This window comes from Ascochyta rabiei, chromosome 19 (assembly GCF_004011695.2).
Source record: "Ascochyta rabiei chromosome 19, complete sequence".
NCBI classification, from domain to species: domain Eukaryota; kingdom Fungi; phylum Ascomycota; class Dothideomycetes; order Pleosporales; family Didymellaceae; genus Ascochyta; species Ascochyta rabiei.
This window is the reverse complement of record NC_082423.1, coordinates 99,326-117,246: the sequence shown is the minus strand read 5'-3', so window position 1 is coordinate 117,246 and position 17,921 is coordinate 99,326. Positions and strand designations below refer to the sequence as shown.

The following is a 17,921-nucleotide window of genomic DNA, read 5'->3' as shown; positions in this document are numbered from 1 at the left end:
CACTGTCTTCCAAATCTACACACACAAATGCCATCGTTCAACTACGTGTGGCAGATTCCTGAAAACTCTTTACTGCCATTTCGAGCTACTCAAAGCGTCGCGCTCAGTTTGTCAATATATCCTTAAAATTGAAACCACCAGCCGGTATCGCTGTTGTGGTATTTGGTAACAACCTATGAGCATCGGCTCAGCATAAAAAAGGCACTTACAGAACACACACGCATTGAAGTCTGGAGAAGAACTGGTTATGAGTCAAGCCTCAAATTCGAAAGAAGACTTGATCGCAATGCATGAACGACTGCCCAGCACTTTTTGCCACACAACAGGCGCCTCGAAATAAGATATAGCCGCAATCGTTGGCTACCAGCGGTACAGGCGCTATACCATGCAAAAGATTAGCTCCATTAGAATTCTCTGCTGCAGTAAATTGGAGGCTGTCGTTATAACTGGATGTTTGAAGGAACAGTTGCGATCATCGATGGCTTCATCGGCCCCAATTCTTCAAGGTCATGGCCTAGATATGGGATGCACTTGCTGGAGGTTTACTTGGCCCAAGAGCCTCCGGACAATCCGACTCCTAAACTCCCCGCAGAGCTGAAGACTAAGACATATTTTGCTTCAGAACGTGCTATCCTTGCTGCTCCGCTCGGATTGAGACATGCTCACTCGAAGAGAAATCGGATGTTTTTAAGGGCAGCCTGCCAATCCCATTCTTGACTGTGACTGTGAAGGCTTCGAAGTGATGGAAACCAAATTTCATTATGCGATTACGACAGAAGTATTGAGCAGGTTGCATCAGCACTACATGCAATTAGTTGTTTGTCTCCCAACACCGCATGGAGATTATCGTGTATATTCTACTCGAGTTGTGTTGATGCGCCGCCTCACCAACGTTCATATGCATTAGATACAAAATGTTCATTCCCCAGATTGATCTTAGCGTTAATCCAGCCTTCTCTTTCCAACTAGCTTGACGAAGCCTAAGTACCGACAACTCGTACGCTTTTCCCTCATGTATTTCGATGCCTGAGTTGTCTGGATGGAGATATCGGAGCTTGCTAGCGGTAAACTCCAGCCTTCTGGGGTTACTTAATGTCGTGAACTTGAGAGCTAAATGAATCAGTGGCGTTGATGCAGTTAGAAGATATGGACAGGTCAGTGGTACAGTGCTGCAAACGTAGAAATGCTGCCTACCGTACAACTTGAGGTCAGGTTGCTCCTAGGTTAGTAGCACTCACGTATCCGCGAGAGAGTTGTTTTCAGAATAATTTAGACTTTCACATAACTGTACAGTGAGCGAGTGTCTGTTTTCAGGTCGCTAGCTTACCCCACTTTGGTTAGACGTTCATTCAGAAATCTTCTTTTAAAAGGCTTTCTCTTGATGTCTGCCTTCTTCCCTCACTCTTCACGTTTACTGAACACTGCTAAAAGCTATCGTTACAATGAACGCCCCTGATGGTTTGGCGTCTCAATTAGTGCTCCCAGAAGGAAAAATACTTTACCATGGCACACTTGCTGACGAATTCGTTCATCGGCACGAGCCCTACCCAATCCACTTCACTCATCCGCCAATGTCCGACTCACCAGCATGGTTCGCAGACAATCGCAACTTCTCACTGCACGCTGCAATGCGATTTACCGTTCCCGGAGAGGAAGGAGAGATTGTCCTTCACACATACACAGTTCGCAAGCAACTGAGCATGATGTCTTTGCCAGACATTGAGAACTTCAGAGTTTTTATGCGGGAAATGCTGGGGGTAAACAATCTACAAGTGAACGGACTCATGGAAGGGATTGTTCTAGCTCGATGGTCCAATGAGCCAATGGGTCTTGATGGGTACGCCCTCGAGCGCGATATGGTTCGCGGTGAGCCTGAATACGTGTTGTTCCAGGTTGGATTGGCGAGGTTGAACGCCCATCCTAGCCAAGTTATCCGCGTCCTACCAATTAAAGGCACGCAGAGCAGCAAACTGGTCGACAAAAAAACCGGTGTGCACCTAGCTACCTATACATACGACAATGGCCCTGGAAAGCTACAGTGAGCTCGCATCACTAGAATTAGTCTGAGTCTGGACTCCTCCAAGGTTCGATGTGCTTGTTAATCTAATTATGGAAAGTTCAATCAGAACATCACTTCCTTGCTCGCAAAATCTAATTATTTACTTTACATCAAATAGTGCTTGAAATTTTCGCTCTGTGCCACCGAACGTGATTTTAAATTAGGATTCTCGTATTGACGCGTATAGGCTATGAAATGGTGGCCTTGGTGACGTCTTGTCGTGATCTTCAGCTCGCACTTGTGCCGCCACCATTCCCACGATACCGGCAAGCTGGTCTGAATACGATGCGGCCATCAATGTGCTCCAAACTGGCACCAACAATTGCGTAGAGCAAGCGACCTGCATAATTCGTGACCAAACTAAGCTTGATTCGGTGTTTACGCTGCCCCGCAAGTAAGGCCAAGCGGCTAATGTCGTTTCCTTGTTGGGGCTTCCTGTGTAGTGCTCCCGTTTTCGTCCACATGCATGATGTACGGTATGGAAAAGTCGGCTGGAATGCTCCAGACCCGTGCAAAGGAAGCAGCTCTTCATTGTGACCGCGAAGACATTAGGCGGCTTCCAGGAGATAAGGCATCTTTCTCAACAACACAATATGATCCTACGCAGGACGTGACGCTCAGCTGAAATTTTGGTCGCGTATACACTGGACTTGATAAAATTTGTAGTCTTGTTACGGGAGATCGAATTTGAGGCTAACTGGACTTGTGTCTCGATTTACAAGTAGAGCGCCCTGGTCTGCAACATTGGTCACATCCCGCTACTATCAGTCGTCAAAATCAATGAGCTTCCACACCAAAGCAAAGTCCTGCTCTTTGGATGTAATATTAGCCGCTCTGACCGTAATTCTGACCTTGCCTGGTGGAATTGCCTTCCAAACTACTTGCTCAACGTTGTTTCGATCGTCATATCTATTTGAGTCGCTGCCCATATTACCGTTCCGAGAGACTCCATCGCTGGTGGTCAAGATAAGATTGAGATCGTTCTGTAATGCTGCGCCAGGGGCATCCGTGTAGGCAAGTGTTGCCTTGAGTGTGAGACCGTTAGTTACTGGCGGAGTTGGTTCGGGGGTGTGACCACCGGGGCTGTACTTTGAGTGAATTTTCACAGGAACTTCGACCGTGAAACTGTAGTCGTCGAAAATGTCCCTGAGCGGTTGTCCGATGACAAAGCCAGCAGTTTTCGCTTCGCTTGTGTCGACGATGGAGTCTTTCAGGTTGACACGACCAAATCCTTCTTTTCCTCCATGTGCATGATGCAGAGAGTAGGAACCATTGATCAGCATAGCCTTAAGTAGAGCGGCCGGGGGGCGTTCAAGGCCACTTTTAACAAGAGTTTCTCGAAGAACTGCGGCGCAGCCAGATACAAGTGCTGCTGACATGCTTGTACCAGTGCTGTACATGTAGTCTCTTTGGAGAGAGGTACCGTAGACCTCTTTGTCAATTGCATCGCGAGATTTTGCAGATAGGATTGCTGTGCCAGGTGCGACAACATCCGGTTTGATCCTTCCCTCGAACGTAGGACCGCGACAGCTATAGGTCGGAATCTCTGTAGCATCATTCAACGATGTTTTTGAAGAGACGTAGCGTCCAGCAGCACTTGGTCTGCTCGAGTCCGTTGCGCCGACAGTGAGGCAATTTTTTGCTGAAGCGTACCCCTCTATTGATCCGAATGGCGTCTTGTAACCATAGTTTCCGGCTGCAAAGACTATCAATAGTTCAGGATGCTCATACACGGCTTCATCCACCTGTCTTGCTGCCTCACCGTAGGGCTGCTGAGCGCCCTTCCACTTGCTAGACCAGGAGTTGCTGTGAATATAAGCTCCGTGGTCTTGTAAGGGTCGGGTGAACATGTTCTTCAAGTCGCTGGTCATGCCCAACGGGAAAAGACTCGGCCCGTCGGGAGGAGGGAGGTCATTAAGTAGTGACTGTAGCACAAGTTCTGCTTCAGGAGCAATGCCTTCAACCGTCGTCTCACCGCCAAGCACCTTTGCGCCAAGTATCGAGCCTGCACAATGGGTTCCATGTCCCTCAGGATCGTTTGTAGAATCTTCACGCCCGATTGGAATAAGCGCTCTGACCCTTCCTGAAAAAGCAGGATGAACATCATCGCTGAGGCCTCTGTCGAAGCCGGTGTCTGCCACAGCGACAACTTGGCCAGCCCCTCGGTATCCTGTATCATTGATGACAACTTCCCCATTAAGTACTTGCTTTGCGAAAGTATTCGCCAGCTCTACTGCAGGCGTTTCTTCCACGGTACGAACAAGATCGTTTCGAGATAGCTCTTTTAGCTTGTTCAGGGGCACAGTCATCTGAATACGATTGCCATCCACCTGAATTTCATCGACTGAGAGTCCAGTCTCGGCAGCGATATTTTCTGCTACTGACTCAGGACCAGTGTTCTTGTCTTGATGTAAGACCAGATAGACAGTCTTTTCTTGAGCAGGATCGTAGTTCGATACAGCTTGAAGATGACCATTCACTTTATAGCCCCTTTGATATTCGCCGGCCTTGGTGACAAATTCCAATTGTCGAACGCGCGTCATGTCCGTAGCCGCATAGCGAAACAAATAGGTGTTTTCCGCAAGATATTCCTGAAGCTGGGCTCCAAGCTCTTGCAATGTCCCCAACTGCGCTGCGCTCAGCACATTGGATGTTTGAACAATGATGTAATCTCCTGATTTGTCTGCATCATCATCCAGGGATCTGTTTTTCGGGTGGCCGGAGTCGAGATCGACAAGGTTGCCATTGATGAGAATGGGCGGCATGGTGTCGCAACGGTTGGATGTGGATAGATAGATCTTCGAAGACAGTGGACAGAAGGGCTACACTCAATGACTGTGCTTGTCAACAATCATAACCTCGCAACAAAGACGGGGTTCGAGATTAAAACATGGCTTTTGGCTACTTTGCAGTTGTTGCCAGGTAGCTACAGTTGTGGCCATACAGCCAGCTGCTTCCGTACTGAAGCATCTAGCGAAGCTGCTTCCGGCCGCAGGGACTGATCCAGCAATGTGGACCAAAGACACGAATGCTGTGGTTCAGCTGCGATGCGCAAGCCAGTCGACCAAAGAATGATACCAAGTATGAGGTTCATAGCTCAGAAATATCTAGCTGACAGTCGACGTGGGGCCTTCTCAGCTGAAAAGGAGATTTCCGACTGTTTCCGTCTAGATGTGACGTTGCCGAGGCATGAAACGTGCACCACTGTACTGAGAAAACAAGACCGAGCAAGCTATGAAATCATGGGCTGATCAATTTGGCGTTCAGCTGAGTCTTCGAAAGCCATAGCAGCTAAGGGTGGGTGCGGAGAGGTTCCCCGAGATCCGCCAGAGGCGTTGCGACATGGGGTAGCGAGAATACGAGTTGCTACAGCCATCTTTTAGAAAAATTACGTCAATGAAGGGAGAGTCCATACTAACAAAGGATATCATGTACATCCCTTGTTGCCCGTAGTAGACATGGCGCCATGTCGTAGCTCCTACCTGTTAAGCCTGGGCTGTGCTAGCGCCGGGAAAGGGCCGTCCCTTCGAAATGGCAGTCCCCGGTCAATCACGAGGCAGGAAGCCGTGGGCGCATCTCCTATGGAGTCAATCACACGTATTCTGCCCAATCGGACTCGCCGCTGCACACTAGGTCACCTAGGTACAACAAGCGGGGTAATTATGGCTCCCGCCGAATATGGCGATCCTTGCAATGTCCCGCTGTCTGCCCGCCCGCAATCGAGTCTCAGCTGAGGCACGGGTATGCAGGGGCCACATTGCATGCTACACTAGTGCCATTGCTCTCCAATAATAGACAAGCCACAGACTCAATAACAACCTCACCCGTTTTTTGATAACCGTTGCGTCCTGTATACTACTTTTACGGCGTGGAGAAAGTCAGCGCCATGCAAGGTAAAACTCGTTTTTGGAGCAAAAGAGTGTGATTCATCGCTAGATGCATGATACTAGTCAAAGAGTGTGCCTGACCTGCGCAGCCGAATGAAGCCTCATCAACGTGCCTTCAAGGGTCGCAATCAATAGTTTGTTTCTGGACAAATTCCAAGCTCGCCTTCTTCTGAGACTCCAAGAACGCCCTCGATGTCTCCCGCCACAAAGAACGATTGAATGCGGCCTCATACTCAACGTATTCGATAGTGCACTTTACGTCCTTCCTATCCCTTTTGGCGGTATGGATCTCCTGCATCTTGTTGCTGACACTGAACGAAATGAGTCGAACATCTTCGTGCGCAGTTAGTGGTTGTTCATGATGGGCAGCGTGCGCGAGTGCTTACAGGATCGGATCGAGTCTGCTTCAGGGATGTACTGGTACTTTTCGCAAACAATAGTTCTGGTCTCTCCAGTCTCGCTAGAAACCTCCACCGTCTTGGAAAGTGATTGCAGAATAGCTTCAAGAGCCTTGAACACCGATGGCGTTATGTCTACAAAGCCCTCCAGGACATCGGTGATAAGCTTGGTATGGAACTCGTTGGTCGAACACTCGATGTTCTTGCTCACGTTGTTGTTGGCGCTCATAGCGAGCCTTCGTTTGGTCAATATTGTGCACACTAGTAGTCATAATTTCCCGACTGGCGAGACTTACCATGGCGTTTGCGTCATGTGCTTCATTCCAACCTTGGCCGCAAAGGCGCTACGCTTTGCGGTGGACTCTTTAGAGCCATCTTGAGGTACTTTACTGTTGCTGTACACCGTCTTCCACCACACATTACTTGCCCAGCAGCGATAGTCAAGTACATCTTGCATATAAGGGCCTAGCTCCTTAGAGCCAGAAGTGGCGGCCTCTTTTGAAGGAAAGTTCACGAACCACAGAGAAGGTGCTTCTTGGGCATCCTTCACCGACTTGTCTGCAACTGTCTTCTCGTCGAGAGCACTGTCTTCGGCCGCAGCAATAACAGCGTCGAAGTGGCCGATTGGAATGTCAACTTTTGGCGCCTTCGCGTGGATCAAAAGTCCAAGCTCTGCGGTACCAGCCATGTTGCGAATTCGGGTTGTTGGGGTAGGTTAAGAACTAATCGAAAGAGGAGTATGCAAGATCGAGTGCTTCTGAAGATGATAGCAAGTTCAGCGGTCGCATCTCAGACTTTATATGTCCAAACACACACCATTGCATAGCATTGGTGCCATACCGCCTCGCCTGCAAGCAGTGTTTTCGGGCTCGTTCCACTGAACCGTTCGGGTACTTGCAGCCCGAGGCGCGCTGAAGTCTCGCTATAGCTCGGAATGTGGCTGGCTGCAAGAGCAATTTCGGGATGTTCATCAGCTTTGTCTGAACTGCGTGGTGCGGCTGATTTTTGCTTAGTAGATCCAGCCATTACTGCATGCATCAACAAGGATCCATAAACCAACAGCTTTTTTCCGTGTGAGTATACCGTATGAATTCAGATTGCATCCGCTGCAAATGAAAACGGAAAAGCCTTGACCACAATCTTTATTCGTACACTAAATGAAGCTAAGCCGAGACTCTTGGTACGCGTAAGGGGCGGAGCTGAGTCCAGAGTAGTGTGATGGTCTCGGCTGTAGTGCATGCCCTAGCGCCTCGGCCCAGTCCAAGAGTTCCTTGTTAGAACAGTATATTACACATGATGTACTGCTAAGAAATTGTTGTAATCTGTAAACAGTACGCGCATAACCCAAGTACCCGCTAGAAATCTTTTATCTCCGTACCCCTTCATTATGTCTTCAACTATCGCAGCCCTCGAAAAGACCATCTTTGCTAAGGGCCGTGATGATCCCATCAAAGCCTTGGACTCAGATGCGGACCCGCAAACTGTCTTTTACCTCAATCCAGTCGGCCCTGAGGGCCTAGTTGGAAGTTCTTCGAGCGATGGTGCTCGATACCTGCAACAGACACTTTATCTCTGGGCCACGAGGATTGAAAGCACTGTCAGTGAGAAACTAAAGACCCCTCCCAACGAGCATGGATCCGCTCGAGCGAGTTGGAACCGAGCTTCCTTCCGTTCAAAGCTTTTGGACAATTTGATGAGGAGCACGCCATGGTAAGTCGCGTTTATCTACTTTCACCTCTGCTTATCATCCGAGTTCCATTCGTCCTCAAATGCCGTCTCCATTATCTATGAGACTAACCATGGCACTTTTGCCAATATAGGATGGCCATGCGCGGCGATGCAGCAGAGAACACAGGCAGTTCCCCTCTGACAGGCAACTATAACCACGACAAACGTATTTTTCGAGACATTGTCATGAGTGCACTCCAGGACAAGGGCATTCCTATCAACAACGAACGTCTCGCCATCATCCCCAACTACATCTCTGAGGCCATGACTTTGGCTGCTGACACACTGGAAAAGGTCCAGCGATTCGCCATCTTGTTGCCAGATGCTGGGGGAGATGAGATGTCTCGAGGATGTACGTCCAATAGTCCCTATCATAAGAGTCTATCTTGTGGTGAAGAATAAGCTAACCAACCTTGTTCAGCGATGAAGCTAGTAGTTATTGGTTTTGAAAGGGCTGGTTCTGAAGTGAAAACAAGCAATATGGGATATGAAGCAATTCTCAATGGCAGGCTTTTCGAGGACCAGAAGTTGGACGAGAATGTGCTGAGTACTGGCAAGGCTATTGTGCAGCGTATGACTGTCGACTATGTCACGTAAGGATCTAATGACGGACTGGTTCACGCAAGAAGAGTACACGCAGTGGATTTGTGATCAGTAAGAGACTACTGAATTGTGATTGGCAAATTCTAAAAACCCCCTGAAGTAACAAATGATAAAACAATGCCACGTTCCTACTCCTGCACGAGAGGGCCAGAAATCACAGCGACTAGCAGAGGCACATGGTCGAAACAAAATGCAGATTCCTAGCAGCTGCTGAGAAGTCATCTCGTTACACAGGAAGAGCCTGGCAGCATACGAGGTGCCCTGAGATCTTCGCTGATAACGGGGACTTGGTGTTCCAGGACGCGCGTACCTCCTGTACATCACGATCACTCCGCCGCATCACATACATGCAAAACCCCTCAAAGATGCAAACAGAACTCCACAGCCCAATATCACATAGAACCCTGCCAAGCTCTTAGATATGCCCGCATTTCATGCATGCCCAACCCATCAAACACGTCATGCCACGAACCCTTCAACCCGTATTCACATGACCCGCTAACATGAAAGCTACCACGTCAAAAGCGTACATGCACCGAAAAGATCACATCAGGGCTGGGGACTATTCAAGTGCAAGGCACGAATGCGTCGAGCAGCCCCACCGTTTAGATTGAAAACAGAGAATAATATGTGTACATGGGGTTACTAATCCTGCGGAACAGTTGTGGTGACCCGTATTTGTGCTAGTCTGTGCCTCGTTCTTTATGATGGTGCAGCTGAGTTATAATGACGTGCTTGTGTTACTAGGTCTCGTCTGAGCTGAGACGGGAGGTAAAGCTACGGACTAATGCAGTGATTGGTGATGCGGCTAGCTAGGTATCTTGCAGGAATACGCTAGCTTTATTGTTTTGTGGTAGCAATGCAGTTTTATGGAGCGATTTCGGGGCGTGGTAGAACAAAGGGCGTTGATGCAGGTGTGGGTAGTTGTTCTTGTGGTCTGTGTTGTTTTGTTCGACCGAGGGCATTTTGTATCAGTTCAACATCACTACAGCTTCTGACTGCTCCTAAACAATCTACACCTTGTCTGCACTTGCAGGAAATACAAAACAGCACACTTGAAGCCGTCAGCAAAACACAACAGCTATGGCCTCTCCAAGCACTCCCCCCGCCATCATCGGAGCTCTGATGAAGATCCCGGCCGGCCTCGACCTTGAAATGCAGTCGTCACAGCAGGCCGACACCGAGACAGCCAACTTCGACCCTGGAAGCATTTTCGGCATCATGGGAGGATCAGCACTCTCACAGACTTTTAATCAGCTCATCCCCTGGCTGCCGCTCGGCTCGGGGATCCCTATCATCGCACAGGTAGCGGTGCGCGCGACAGCAATCGCAGCAAACTTTGCGCCGATTTGGTTTGTGAACTTCCCGCCTGCGCTGAGCGGCGCTGAGCAGAGCCTTCTGCGGGAGTATATGAAGGAGATTCTCGACTTCAGGAGCTGGTCTAGCTTGAAATGGTGGGCGGACGCGTTCGGGAATGTGCCGTCGTCAGGTGAGGGCGCTGCGATTATGATGCAACAGAGTAGTGAGTTTGCGCGGATGGCGTTTAGAGATCTGGTTCAAATGCCATGGTGAGTTTACAGTAAAATTACGCCGCCTGCGGTAGTGTTGGGTTGGCTGACGCTCATGCAAAGGTTGCGTGCTACTAGAGAGCCCACGAGCTACAAGGACGCATTTGATTGTCATATAAACGACCTACATGGGAATTTGATTAAAAGGACGATGTCGTCGTGGGGTTCTCTGGAAAACGACACACTACTCGCGCTTGAACCTGTGTTGCAGCGTGTCTTAGCTTCGGTTAATACAGGCGAGGCCATGTCTTCTTCCACTCAAGTTCGTTCGGTGCTGAGTGAGCGGTATGAATACCAAGACAACAACAGGACTTTCAAATCCTGTAAGGCATTTCTGCATCAATTTGTTCCACGCTTTGCTGATTTGTTGGGCAGACTTGCGACTCGTATGCTTCGAAGTAGCTGAAGCCGTGCGGGACGTGGTCGATGGCAAGAACTCTAGTCATCGACAGGTGGAATGCCAAATGAGCTACATGTACTACGAAGCAGAATTTGACATGAATCGATGGAAGACTTTTTCCGAAACCATTAATGATCAGCAGAGAAGCGCTTGCCGAGAATTTGTCATGCATCAAACTGTCGATATGTAGATAATTCTATAATTACTGCAACGAGCATTTATATACCTCTACTACTACTACTACTACTACTACTACTACTACTACTACTACTACTACTACTACTACTACTACTACTACTACCACTACCACTACCACTATTAATACTACTTCCTTATAAATGACATAAATTATCTCATCAGCCAACTTCCAGGAAACTGTCGGCTTGTAGAGGCAGGTCCACAATGGCTGCCGCCGTTGATGATGGGGTTTGAGTCTAGGCACTAATCTTCATGCCAACCGCAACCAGTGAAGCAGGTTTTGCAGTGTGCCGTTTCTTCAATGGGTTCTCGGAAGCTCCATTCCAATTCTGGCATTGCGCTGGGTAATTCATTACGAAGCACAACTTGAGACCGAAACCGAGTGATTATTATTCCAAGGTTGACATCCTCATGATGCACTAAAGAGAACGGTACAATGCGCATGGCCATCTGTGGCATGCCTGGCAACGGTCTTCCTTCATCGAAGGCGCCGCATCCATTCTAGTAATTGACACCGGTTCCTCATACTCCGTTCTTGGCAACGCAACACTCAATAGCTATCCAAGGCAGAGTATGAGATAGCACAGTACAGGGATCCAGGTCTCAAACGGCGGTAAACAGGTACGAAGGAAATGGAGGTACCTGGCTTAGGCTGAGAGAAAAGGCTAAGGATTCCTTTACATGATACTTCTGCCTGATTCAGTTCGCGCTCGTCGCGGCTCAAAGCTGCAAGAATTTTCTGCTATCGACAAGCTCCCAATTGATTGGTAATTTGCTTGTATCTCCAATACCGAAAGGAGCATACTATGAAGACTTCTCATTTCAACACCTATACGGCCCCACCTTATACGGGCAACCCCTCAAGTCATTATCTAGGCCACCATTTGTGGTCCTCAGTATAATTCCGGACGCTTCCAAGAATCCTTACACCATATCGAATTACTCATCGTCTCCAGCGCTGCGGGCGCCAGCATACTAATTGAAACTTTGAATGTTGGTTGATTGATTGATTGATTGATTGATAAGTTTAACGTCCTGTGTGAATCTAAGACTATATAAGACGAGAGTAGTTAAGCTACTCTAGTAATTTAAGGAGCTTGTTTGTAAAAGGGGATAACGTACCCCACGGACGAAAGAATCAACGGACGAGAGAATCACTTTTGCCAAGCCCCCACCAAACCACCCTTCACATAATAATGCCTTCTTAACAACACTATTCAGACGTGTTAGAAGAAGCTTAGATACAGCTTGCGCTCTAGGCTCTTAAACAAGACGCAACTCTCTCTTAGTAACGCGCTGCAGCTATCTACAGAGTTCCTTAAGCTACACTAAGTAAGCAATACGCAGAATAACCTTTACACGCTAATTCTATAGCTAACTTCTAGAAGCTAGACAATAATAAGGTAGAGGTAATTATTAAACATGTTTCTAAGCTAGATGCGTAAGTATTTTCCTCTTAGCTTTTAGATATAGCTACTATAGCTAATTCTTTACGCACTAAGCGTAGTCTAGGCTCTATTAGTACAAACTAGCCTAGTATGTTTGTTAAGTAACACCTAGAGCTTAAAGTTAAGTTTAATTGCAAGTATAACTACAAGAGAGCCCTCTATAAGGATCCTAAGGTTCTATAGGGCTAGTTTAGCCTAGTAGCAAACATTAAAGCTAAGTATAGCATCTAGGATAAAGACATATATAACTTTAACAAGATAGGCTTTATAATAGGCTAGATCTCCCTAGGAGTAGTTGTTACAGCTTTAGAACAACAAGGTCAGCTAAAGGTAGTCTAGCCAGGCAACTGCGAGTAGGCTACAGCTATAGTAGGCATTAATACTAAAGGATAGGCTATTCTAGCCTTCCTTATCTTTAAGGCCTACTACTACCTCTCTGCCTAGTATAAAGAAGAGGATCTGCCTTAAGACTAGGTTATTAGAGTCTCTAATAACGGCTGGACTACTAACAAGCTTAGTCTAGACTAGATAAGCTACTTTAACAGGCATATAAAGGAGCGTACTGTTAGCACCTACTATTTACTTATTATTAATAGTTATAAGAGCTATAACTCTCTTAAATTCTAGCAGTACTACAAGGATAACAAGATTATTGCTCTCTGTTTACCTTCTTACTTATTACACCTTACACAGCCTCTTAATGTAGCTTATTTTGCTGCTTTAAAGAAGGTGTATAGGCGCTAAGCTAAAATACTTATATATAACTAGATTAACTATATTATAAAGACAGAGTTCCTACTATACTTTATACGCGCCTACAGCGCTGCAATTACTTCTAGTAATATTTAGGGGGGGTTCTAAGGCGCTAGACTAGTCCTGTTTAACCTATAACAGGTTATAAGCAGCCTTAATATAAAGCTACGCACGCTATTACTACTACTACCTATTAATAATAAGCTCTAGCAGTTATAAACCCTAAGTAACACCCTTAAACTTAGGTCGTAATTAATGCTTATAAAGATAAGGATTTAGAGGTATATAGATAGCTCGCCTACCTCTATAGTTAAAGCGTTTAAGAAGGTCTTAAAGAGGGCAGCTATAATTGCGCACAAGCTTGTGTTAGCGTAACAAGAGATTGCTAAGCTTTAAGCTGCTAATAAGGCAGCTATATAACAAAAATTACATAAAAGAAAGCAGGTTAAGAAAGAAGGTACTCTAATAGTTAAAGAGGGCTAGCAATTAACATCTCTAAAAGAGTTTAGAGTGTGTAGTAATAGTAAGAAGGCAAAGAAGTAGGTGCGCGCTAATAGGGCTAAGCTAACCTAAAGGCGCTGTAGATAGTGTAGTAAGACTAGACATAACGCGTAAACGTGCAAGAATAATATAGAAGTAGTCTCTAAGTAATATTATAGCTTGTGTTGCCTTATACAGCGCTAATTTGTAGTGTTTTAGGCTATAATGGGGTGAGTTTTAGTAGGGGCTTGGCAAAAGTAATTCTCTCGTCTGTTGATTCTTTTGTCTGTGGGGTACGTTAGTAAATGTGTGTTTAAAGTCCTATAGTAAGAGCCTATGCTCTAAGAAGTAAACAGAGGATTTTAGGTGTCTGTTGTTTGTTGTAGGTACCACTTACATATAACGTACTCCATAGGTAAGCAGATCAAACGGGTGAGCGGACTACTCTGCCAAGACCACACCAAACCTCCACCTTACCACGCAATGCCTTAACAACAACATTAATCTACGCCCTTAAGAGAAGCTCTAATACAACTTACGCTCTAGGTAATTAAATAAGATGTAATACTTACCCTGTAATGCGCTGCACCTATATATAACACGCCTTACAGCATACTACACGCTTAATATATAAAACAACCTATATAAGCTAATTATACGCTATTTTAACAGACCATAGACTAGACTAGGGAGGACGTAATTACTAAGTATATCCTTAAGCTAGATACATAAGGATTTACCCCTTAGCTAGCTACTATAGCTAATATATCTAATTTTTTAGATACTAAGTATAATATAGGTGTTGAATAAAAGGTATTAGAGAAATGGGTTAGGCGATACACCTGCTAAGAAACTGTGTAGGGACCCCTACTAGAACCTAGATAAGACGAAAATCACCTTTATATAGAACAATAACAGATAATTAACACATTATTATTAACTTATTACTATTACTATCTAATCTAATAATAAAGAGTCTTACTGCTGCTACAATAAGCGCTAATAACAAGCAAAATAGTAACTAGCTAAAGCTAGAGGGACGCAATAGTTATTCTTACTAACTTAAGTAAATAGATTTCCTAGTATTACTAACTTAAGATGCAATGTAAAGCTTTAAAAATCTGGGATATTATAGACCTAGAAGGTAACACTTAACTACGCGTAAAGCCTATTAAACTATAACCTCTACTTATCTTAGAATATAAACCAGCCTCTGCTCTAAGGAGCACTTAGGCATCTTCCTTAATATAAACTATAAGGGGTAATACGCGCATAAATACGTAAGAATTAATTAACCCTATTAATACCTTTATAGTAATTACTAATACCCTAATATAATAATTAAAACTCTTAGTAGAAGGAGAGAAAGTATATAATAGTAACGCGTAAGAATTTAAAATAATTTTTAACTTATATAAAATATATAAGTAAAACTACTAAGATAAATAGAAATATATAGCTGTAATAATAAAACATTTAAATACTATAGTTAGCCCTTATCTATAAGTAAGCTGCTTTAACAAACATAGTACCCTACAGACTAAGATTATAAATGTTAAGGCAGCAGTAGGAGTAGATCTTAATAATAAGATTAGAAGGGTATAAGAAAGGTACTATAAAGTACTAAAGCCTATAAGAGTCCTATTAGATTAGGAACTATAGCTTAGTAAATATAACTAAGCTTTAACTTACATAGAAGCCCTTAAAATAGGGGACATAACATAAAGCAAGCTAGTTATAGATAACTTCCTAAAAGTAGTCTTAAAGATTACCCTAGTAAAGATAGTAATATTTACTAGTGTAGGAAGCAACTAAAGTAATATATAAAAAAGGTAGATAATAAAACTCTTCTATAAGCATATAAGCCTAGCCTATCTAATATAAGGTAGAATAAGAAGTGCCTTTATAATAGATAGTAGAGCCTTTATAGTAAGCAGTAAATCTTACTTAAATATACAGAGGGACGCCTTAAGTATGTAAATTAGAGCGCTATCTACAGCCCTAAATTAAAGGTGATTAAAGCTTAAAATGAATGCATCTAGTAATAAGTCTTAGTTTTTCTAAAGAGGGAATGTAGCAAAAGCTGTAGACATATGTCTAGCTTATAAACAGTGCTATAATTTTAGTAAGTATTACTAAATTAATAATAATTTAGAAACCCCTAAGTAGTTTAAACTAAATTAAACTATTATAAAGCTGGTATAGTATAGACTTTAATATAAGATAGACTTACAAAAAATAGTAAACAAACTAAATACTAGTTTATAGCAACCCTGCCTAGTAACAACAAACTCTTAATTAAGCACTCTACACATTAAGACGTCTTAAACACTAGATAAAATTATTAAATAACTAGATAGCTAAGAAATTACTTAGGTTAATAAAGGTAGTATAGAAGCAGCATGTAGCGTAAGCAACTAAGGATATCTATTAAAGGAGGTATTTTTCTCAGATTCTAGATTAACTACGCATATCTATAATAACCTCTTAAGACTTAGAGACGTACGCTAGCCAGAAATAGGAGTCTATATCTAGACTAGGAACTCTAAAGTCTAGATATAAGGATATAGTTGTCAGATAATATGCTTAATATGTAAAGATAATAATAAAGGTAATTAATTAATAATTATCTGTCTTAATGGCTAATTTTATGTGTGTGTGCTGCTAGCCCCTACGTTAGCTAAGGTTAACCCTAGCTTGGTTTGGCAAGGTTAGTTATCTAACACACCCCCTTAGCTTTAAGGCTCTATTAAAGCTAGACACATTTAGCTCTTATTGTACCTCTAGGTTAGCAAGCTTTTAGTTAAGTAATTCTATCTAGGTGTTAGCTAGCTTTCTTTGTTTAGTATGTTTCTATAGTCCTAGCTACCTTAGAAAGGTTAACTACTTGCTTGTAGGCAGAGCCTTTGTAAGTCTGTTAGCTAACATCTTAGTAGATAGGACATATGTTACTGTTATAGTGCCTTTGTTTGCCTTTTGTTGTAGCTAGTAGTTGTAAATGTCTACATATTGTAGTTTAGTTTATAGTTTAGAGACTTCCTTATTAATTAAATAGATAGTCTAGGTATTATTATATTAAATAGTAATTGTTAATTATAAGAGGTTTATACTAAGTTCTAATAATAGTTATAAGATAAAGATAGCTTCCTTAACTACCTGTGCTAGGGCAAGTAGCTCTACTTTAGTTGTTAATGTAGTAACTGTATATTATATATTAGCGCTCTAGGTAATAAGTCCTTTATATAGTTTAATAGTATATACTAAGGAGCTCTTCCTATTAAGAGTATTATTAGCAAATAATGCATTACTAGGAACTACTAGGTGCTTACTGCCTCTAAAGGTTAGAGATAGGTCTTGTGTTCCTTGTAGGTATAATAGTACTTAATCTGCTACGTTATAGTGCTGCTGTCTAGGGTTAGTTAGAAACTGTGCCAGCCTAGATGTGGCAAAGGCAATATTAGGCCTAGTAGTGACTGCAGTAAAGAAGAGAGATCTAATCTTTCTCTAGTATTTGTTAATTTCTAATGCAGCAGCTTCCTGTTTATTTAGTAGAAGCTTAATGCTTAATATTAGTGTGTTATGTTGTATGTCTGTCTTATTTGCTAGAGAGCTAATTTTGTTAATGTAAAACGCCTGTAAGAGAAGGATCCTTAGATTGTTTTAGTCTTAGGTTATCTCTACTCCTAGGAACTATTGCAGATTATCTCCTCCTGTAATAGAGTATTTGTTAGTAATATAGCTAAGAGCCTTGTCTGCCTTATATTTTCTAGTCTAGTAATAAGCTATAATAATATTATCTATATAGAAGAAGATAGTACCTCTATTCTTATGTAAGCAACAGGGCTTATAGGGAACAACTGCAAATCTATAGCTTGTTAGAGTAGATGTAAATTCCATCTACTAGAAGAGTAGAGAGATTGTTAGTTTATATAGTGCCTTGTATATCTATAGAACTATGCCTAGTTTCTAATACCTGCGTAGCATCCTTATATAGACTTCTCTGTTAATTAATACATAAATAAAGGCGTTTAAAATATTAAACTGCTTAAGTTCTAGGTTATATGCTGCTAAAATTGCTATAAGCATTCTAAAGGACCTACTAGCTAGTGTTGCTGCGTAGGTATCTTTAGAAGTAATGTTTTATTGCTAGTTACCTTAGACTACTAGTCGCGCCTTATATCTAAGTAGGTAGTAGTTCTTATTAAGCTTATACGTGTATACCTACATACAGTTAAGTATCTAGTATCCTGCTACCTTAATCTTTATTAGGGGTACTTTAGACTATAACTTTATGTACTAATAGCTGCTAAGGTGTTCTTGTTTAGCTTCTTTAAACTATTTATAAAGCAGGTAGTCTTCTAGGTTTAATTGTGCTGTTAGCTCAAGTAGAAGTTAGCTT

The 17,921-nt window shown here is 43.4% G+C and overlaps 4 protein-coding genes across 4 annotated transcripts, besides 13 other annotated features; 2 read left to right on the top strand and 2 right to left on the bottom strand.

Annotated features, from left to right (window-relative positions):
* Positions 1 to 1,442: 1,442 nt before the first annotated feature.
* Positions 1,443 to 2,042, top strand: EKO05_0010259 (uncharacterized protein; the record flags this gene model as incomplete). Its single annotated transcript, XM_038947140.2, has 1 exon — positions 1,443 to 2,042. One exon carries the CDS (start codon positions 1,443 to 1,445, stop codon positions 2,040 to 2,042), a length of 600 nt encoding a protein of 199 aa, XP_038794420.2.
* Positions 2,043 to 2,823: 781 nt separating this feature from the next.
* On the bottom strand, positions 2,824 to 4,824 carry EKO05_0010258 (uncharacterized protein; the record flags this gene model as incomplete). The annotated part of the gene is made up of 1 exon (XM_038947141.1): positions 2,824 to 4,824. One exon carries the CDS (start codon positions 4,822 to 4,824, stop codon positions 2,824 to 2,826), a length of 2,001 nt encoding a protein of 666 aa, XP_038794421.1.
* A 1,237-nt stretch (positions 4,825 to 6,061) lies between these two features.
* On the bottom strand, positions 6,062 to 7,032 carry EKO05_0010257 (uncharacterized protein; the record flags this gene model as incomplete). The annotated part of the gene is made up of 3 exons (XM_038943099.1): positions 6,062 to 6,279; positions 6,333 to 6,580; positions 6,641 to 7,032. The coding sequence occupies 3 exons, from the start codon at positions 7,030 to 7,032 to the stop codon at positions 6,062 to 6,064; spliced, it is 858 nt and encodes a 285-aa protein (XP_038794422.1).
* Positions 7,033 to 7,731: 699 nt separating this feature from the next.
* On the top strand, positions 7,732 to 8,669 carry EKO05_0010256 (uncharacterized protein; the record flags this gene model as incomplete). The annotated part of the gene is made up of 3 exons (XM_038943183.1): positions 7,732 to 8,054; positions 8,165 to 8,424; positions 8,494 to 8,669. 3 exons carry the CDS (start codon positions 7,732 to 7,734, stop codon positions 8,667 to 8,669), a joined length of 759 nt encoding a protein of 252 aa, XP_038794423.1.
* A 2,202-nt stretch (positions 8,670 to 10,871) lies between these two features.
* Positions 10,872 to 10,972: a tandem repeat.
* An 867-nt stretch (positions 10,973 to 11,839) lies between these two features.
* Positions 11,840 to 11,864: a tandem repeat.
* Positions 11,865 to 11,957: a mobile genetic element.
* Positions 11,954 to 13,823: a mobile genetic element.
* Positions 13,823 to 13,932: a mobile genetic element.
* Positions 13,923 to 13,953: a dispersed repeat.
* Positions 13,954 to 14,322: a mobile genetic element.
* Positions 14,305 to 16,093: a mobile genetic element.
* Positions 16,086 to 17,921: part of a mobile genetic element that runs on past the window's edge.
* Positions 16,089 to 16,092: a direct repeat.
* Positions 16,093 to 16,247: a long terminal repeat.
* Positions 16,093 to 17,921: part of a mobile genetic element that runs on past the window's edge.
* Positions 16,563 to 16,619: a tandem repeat.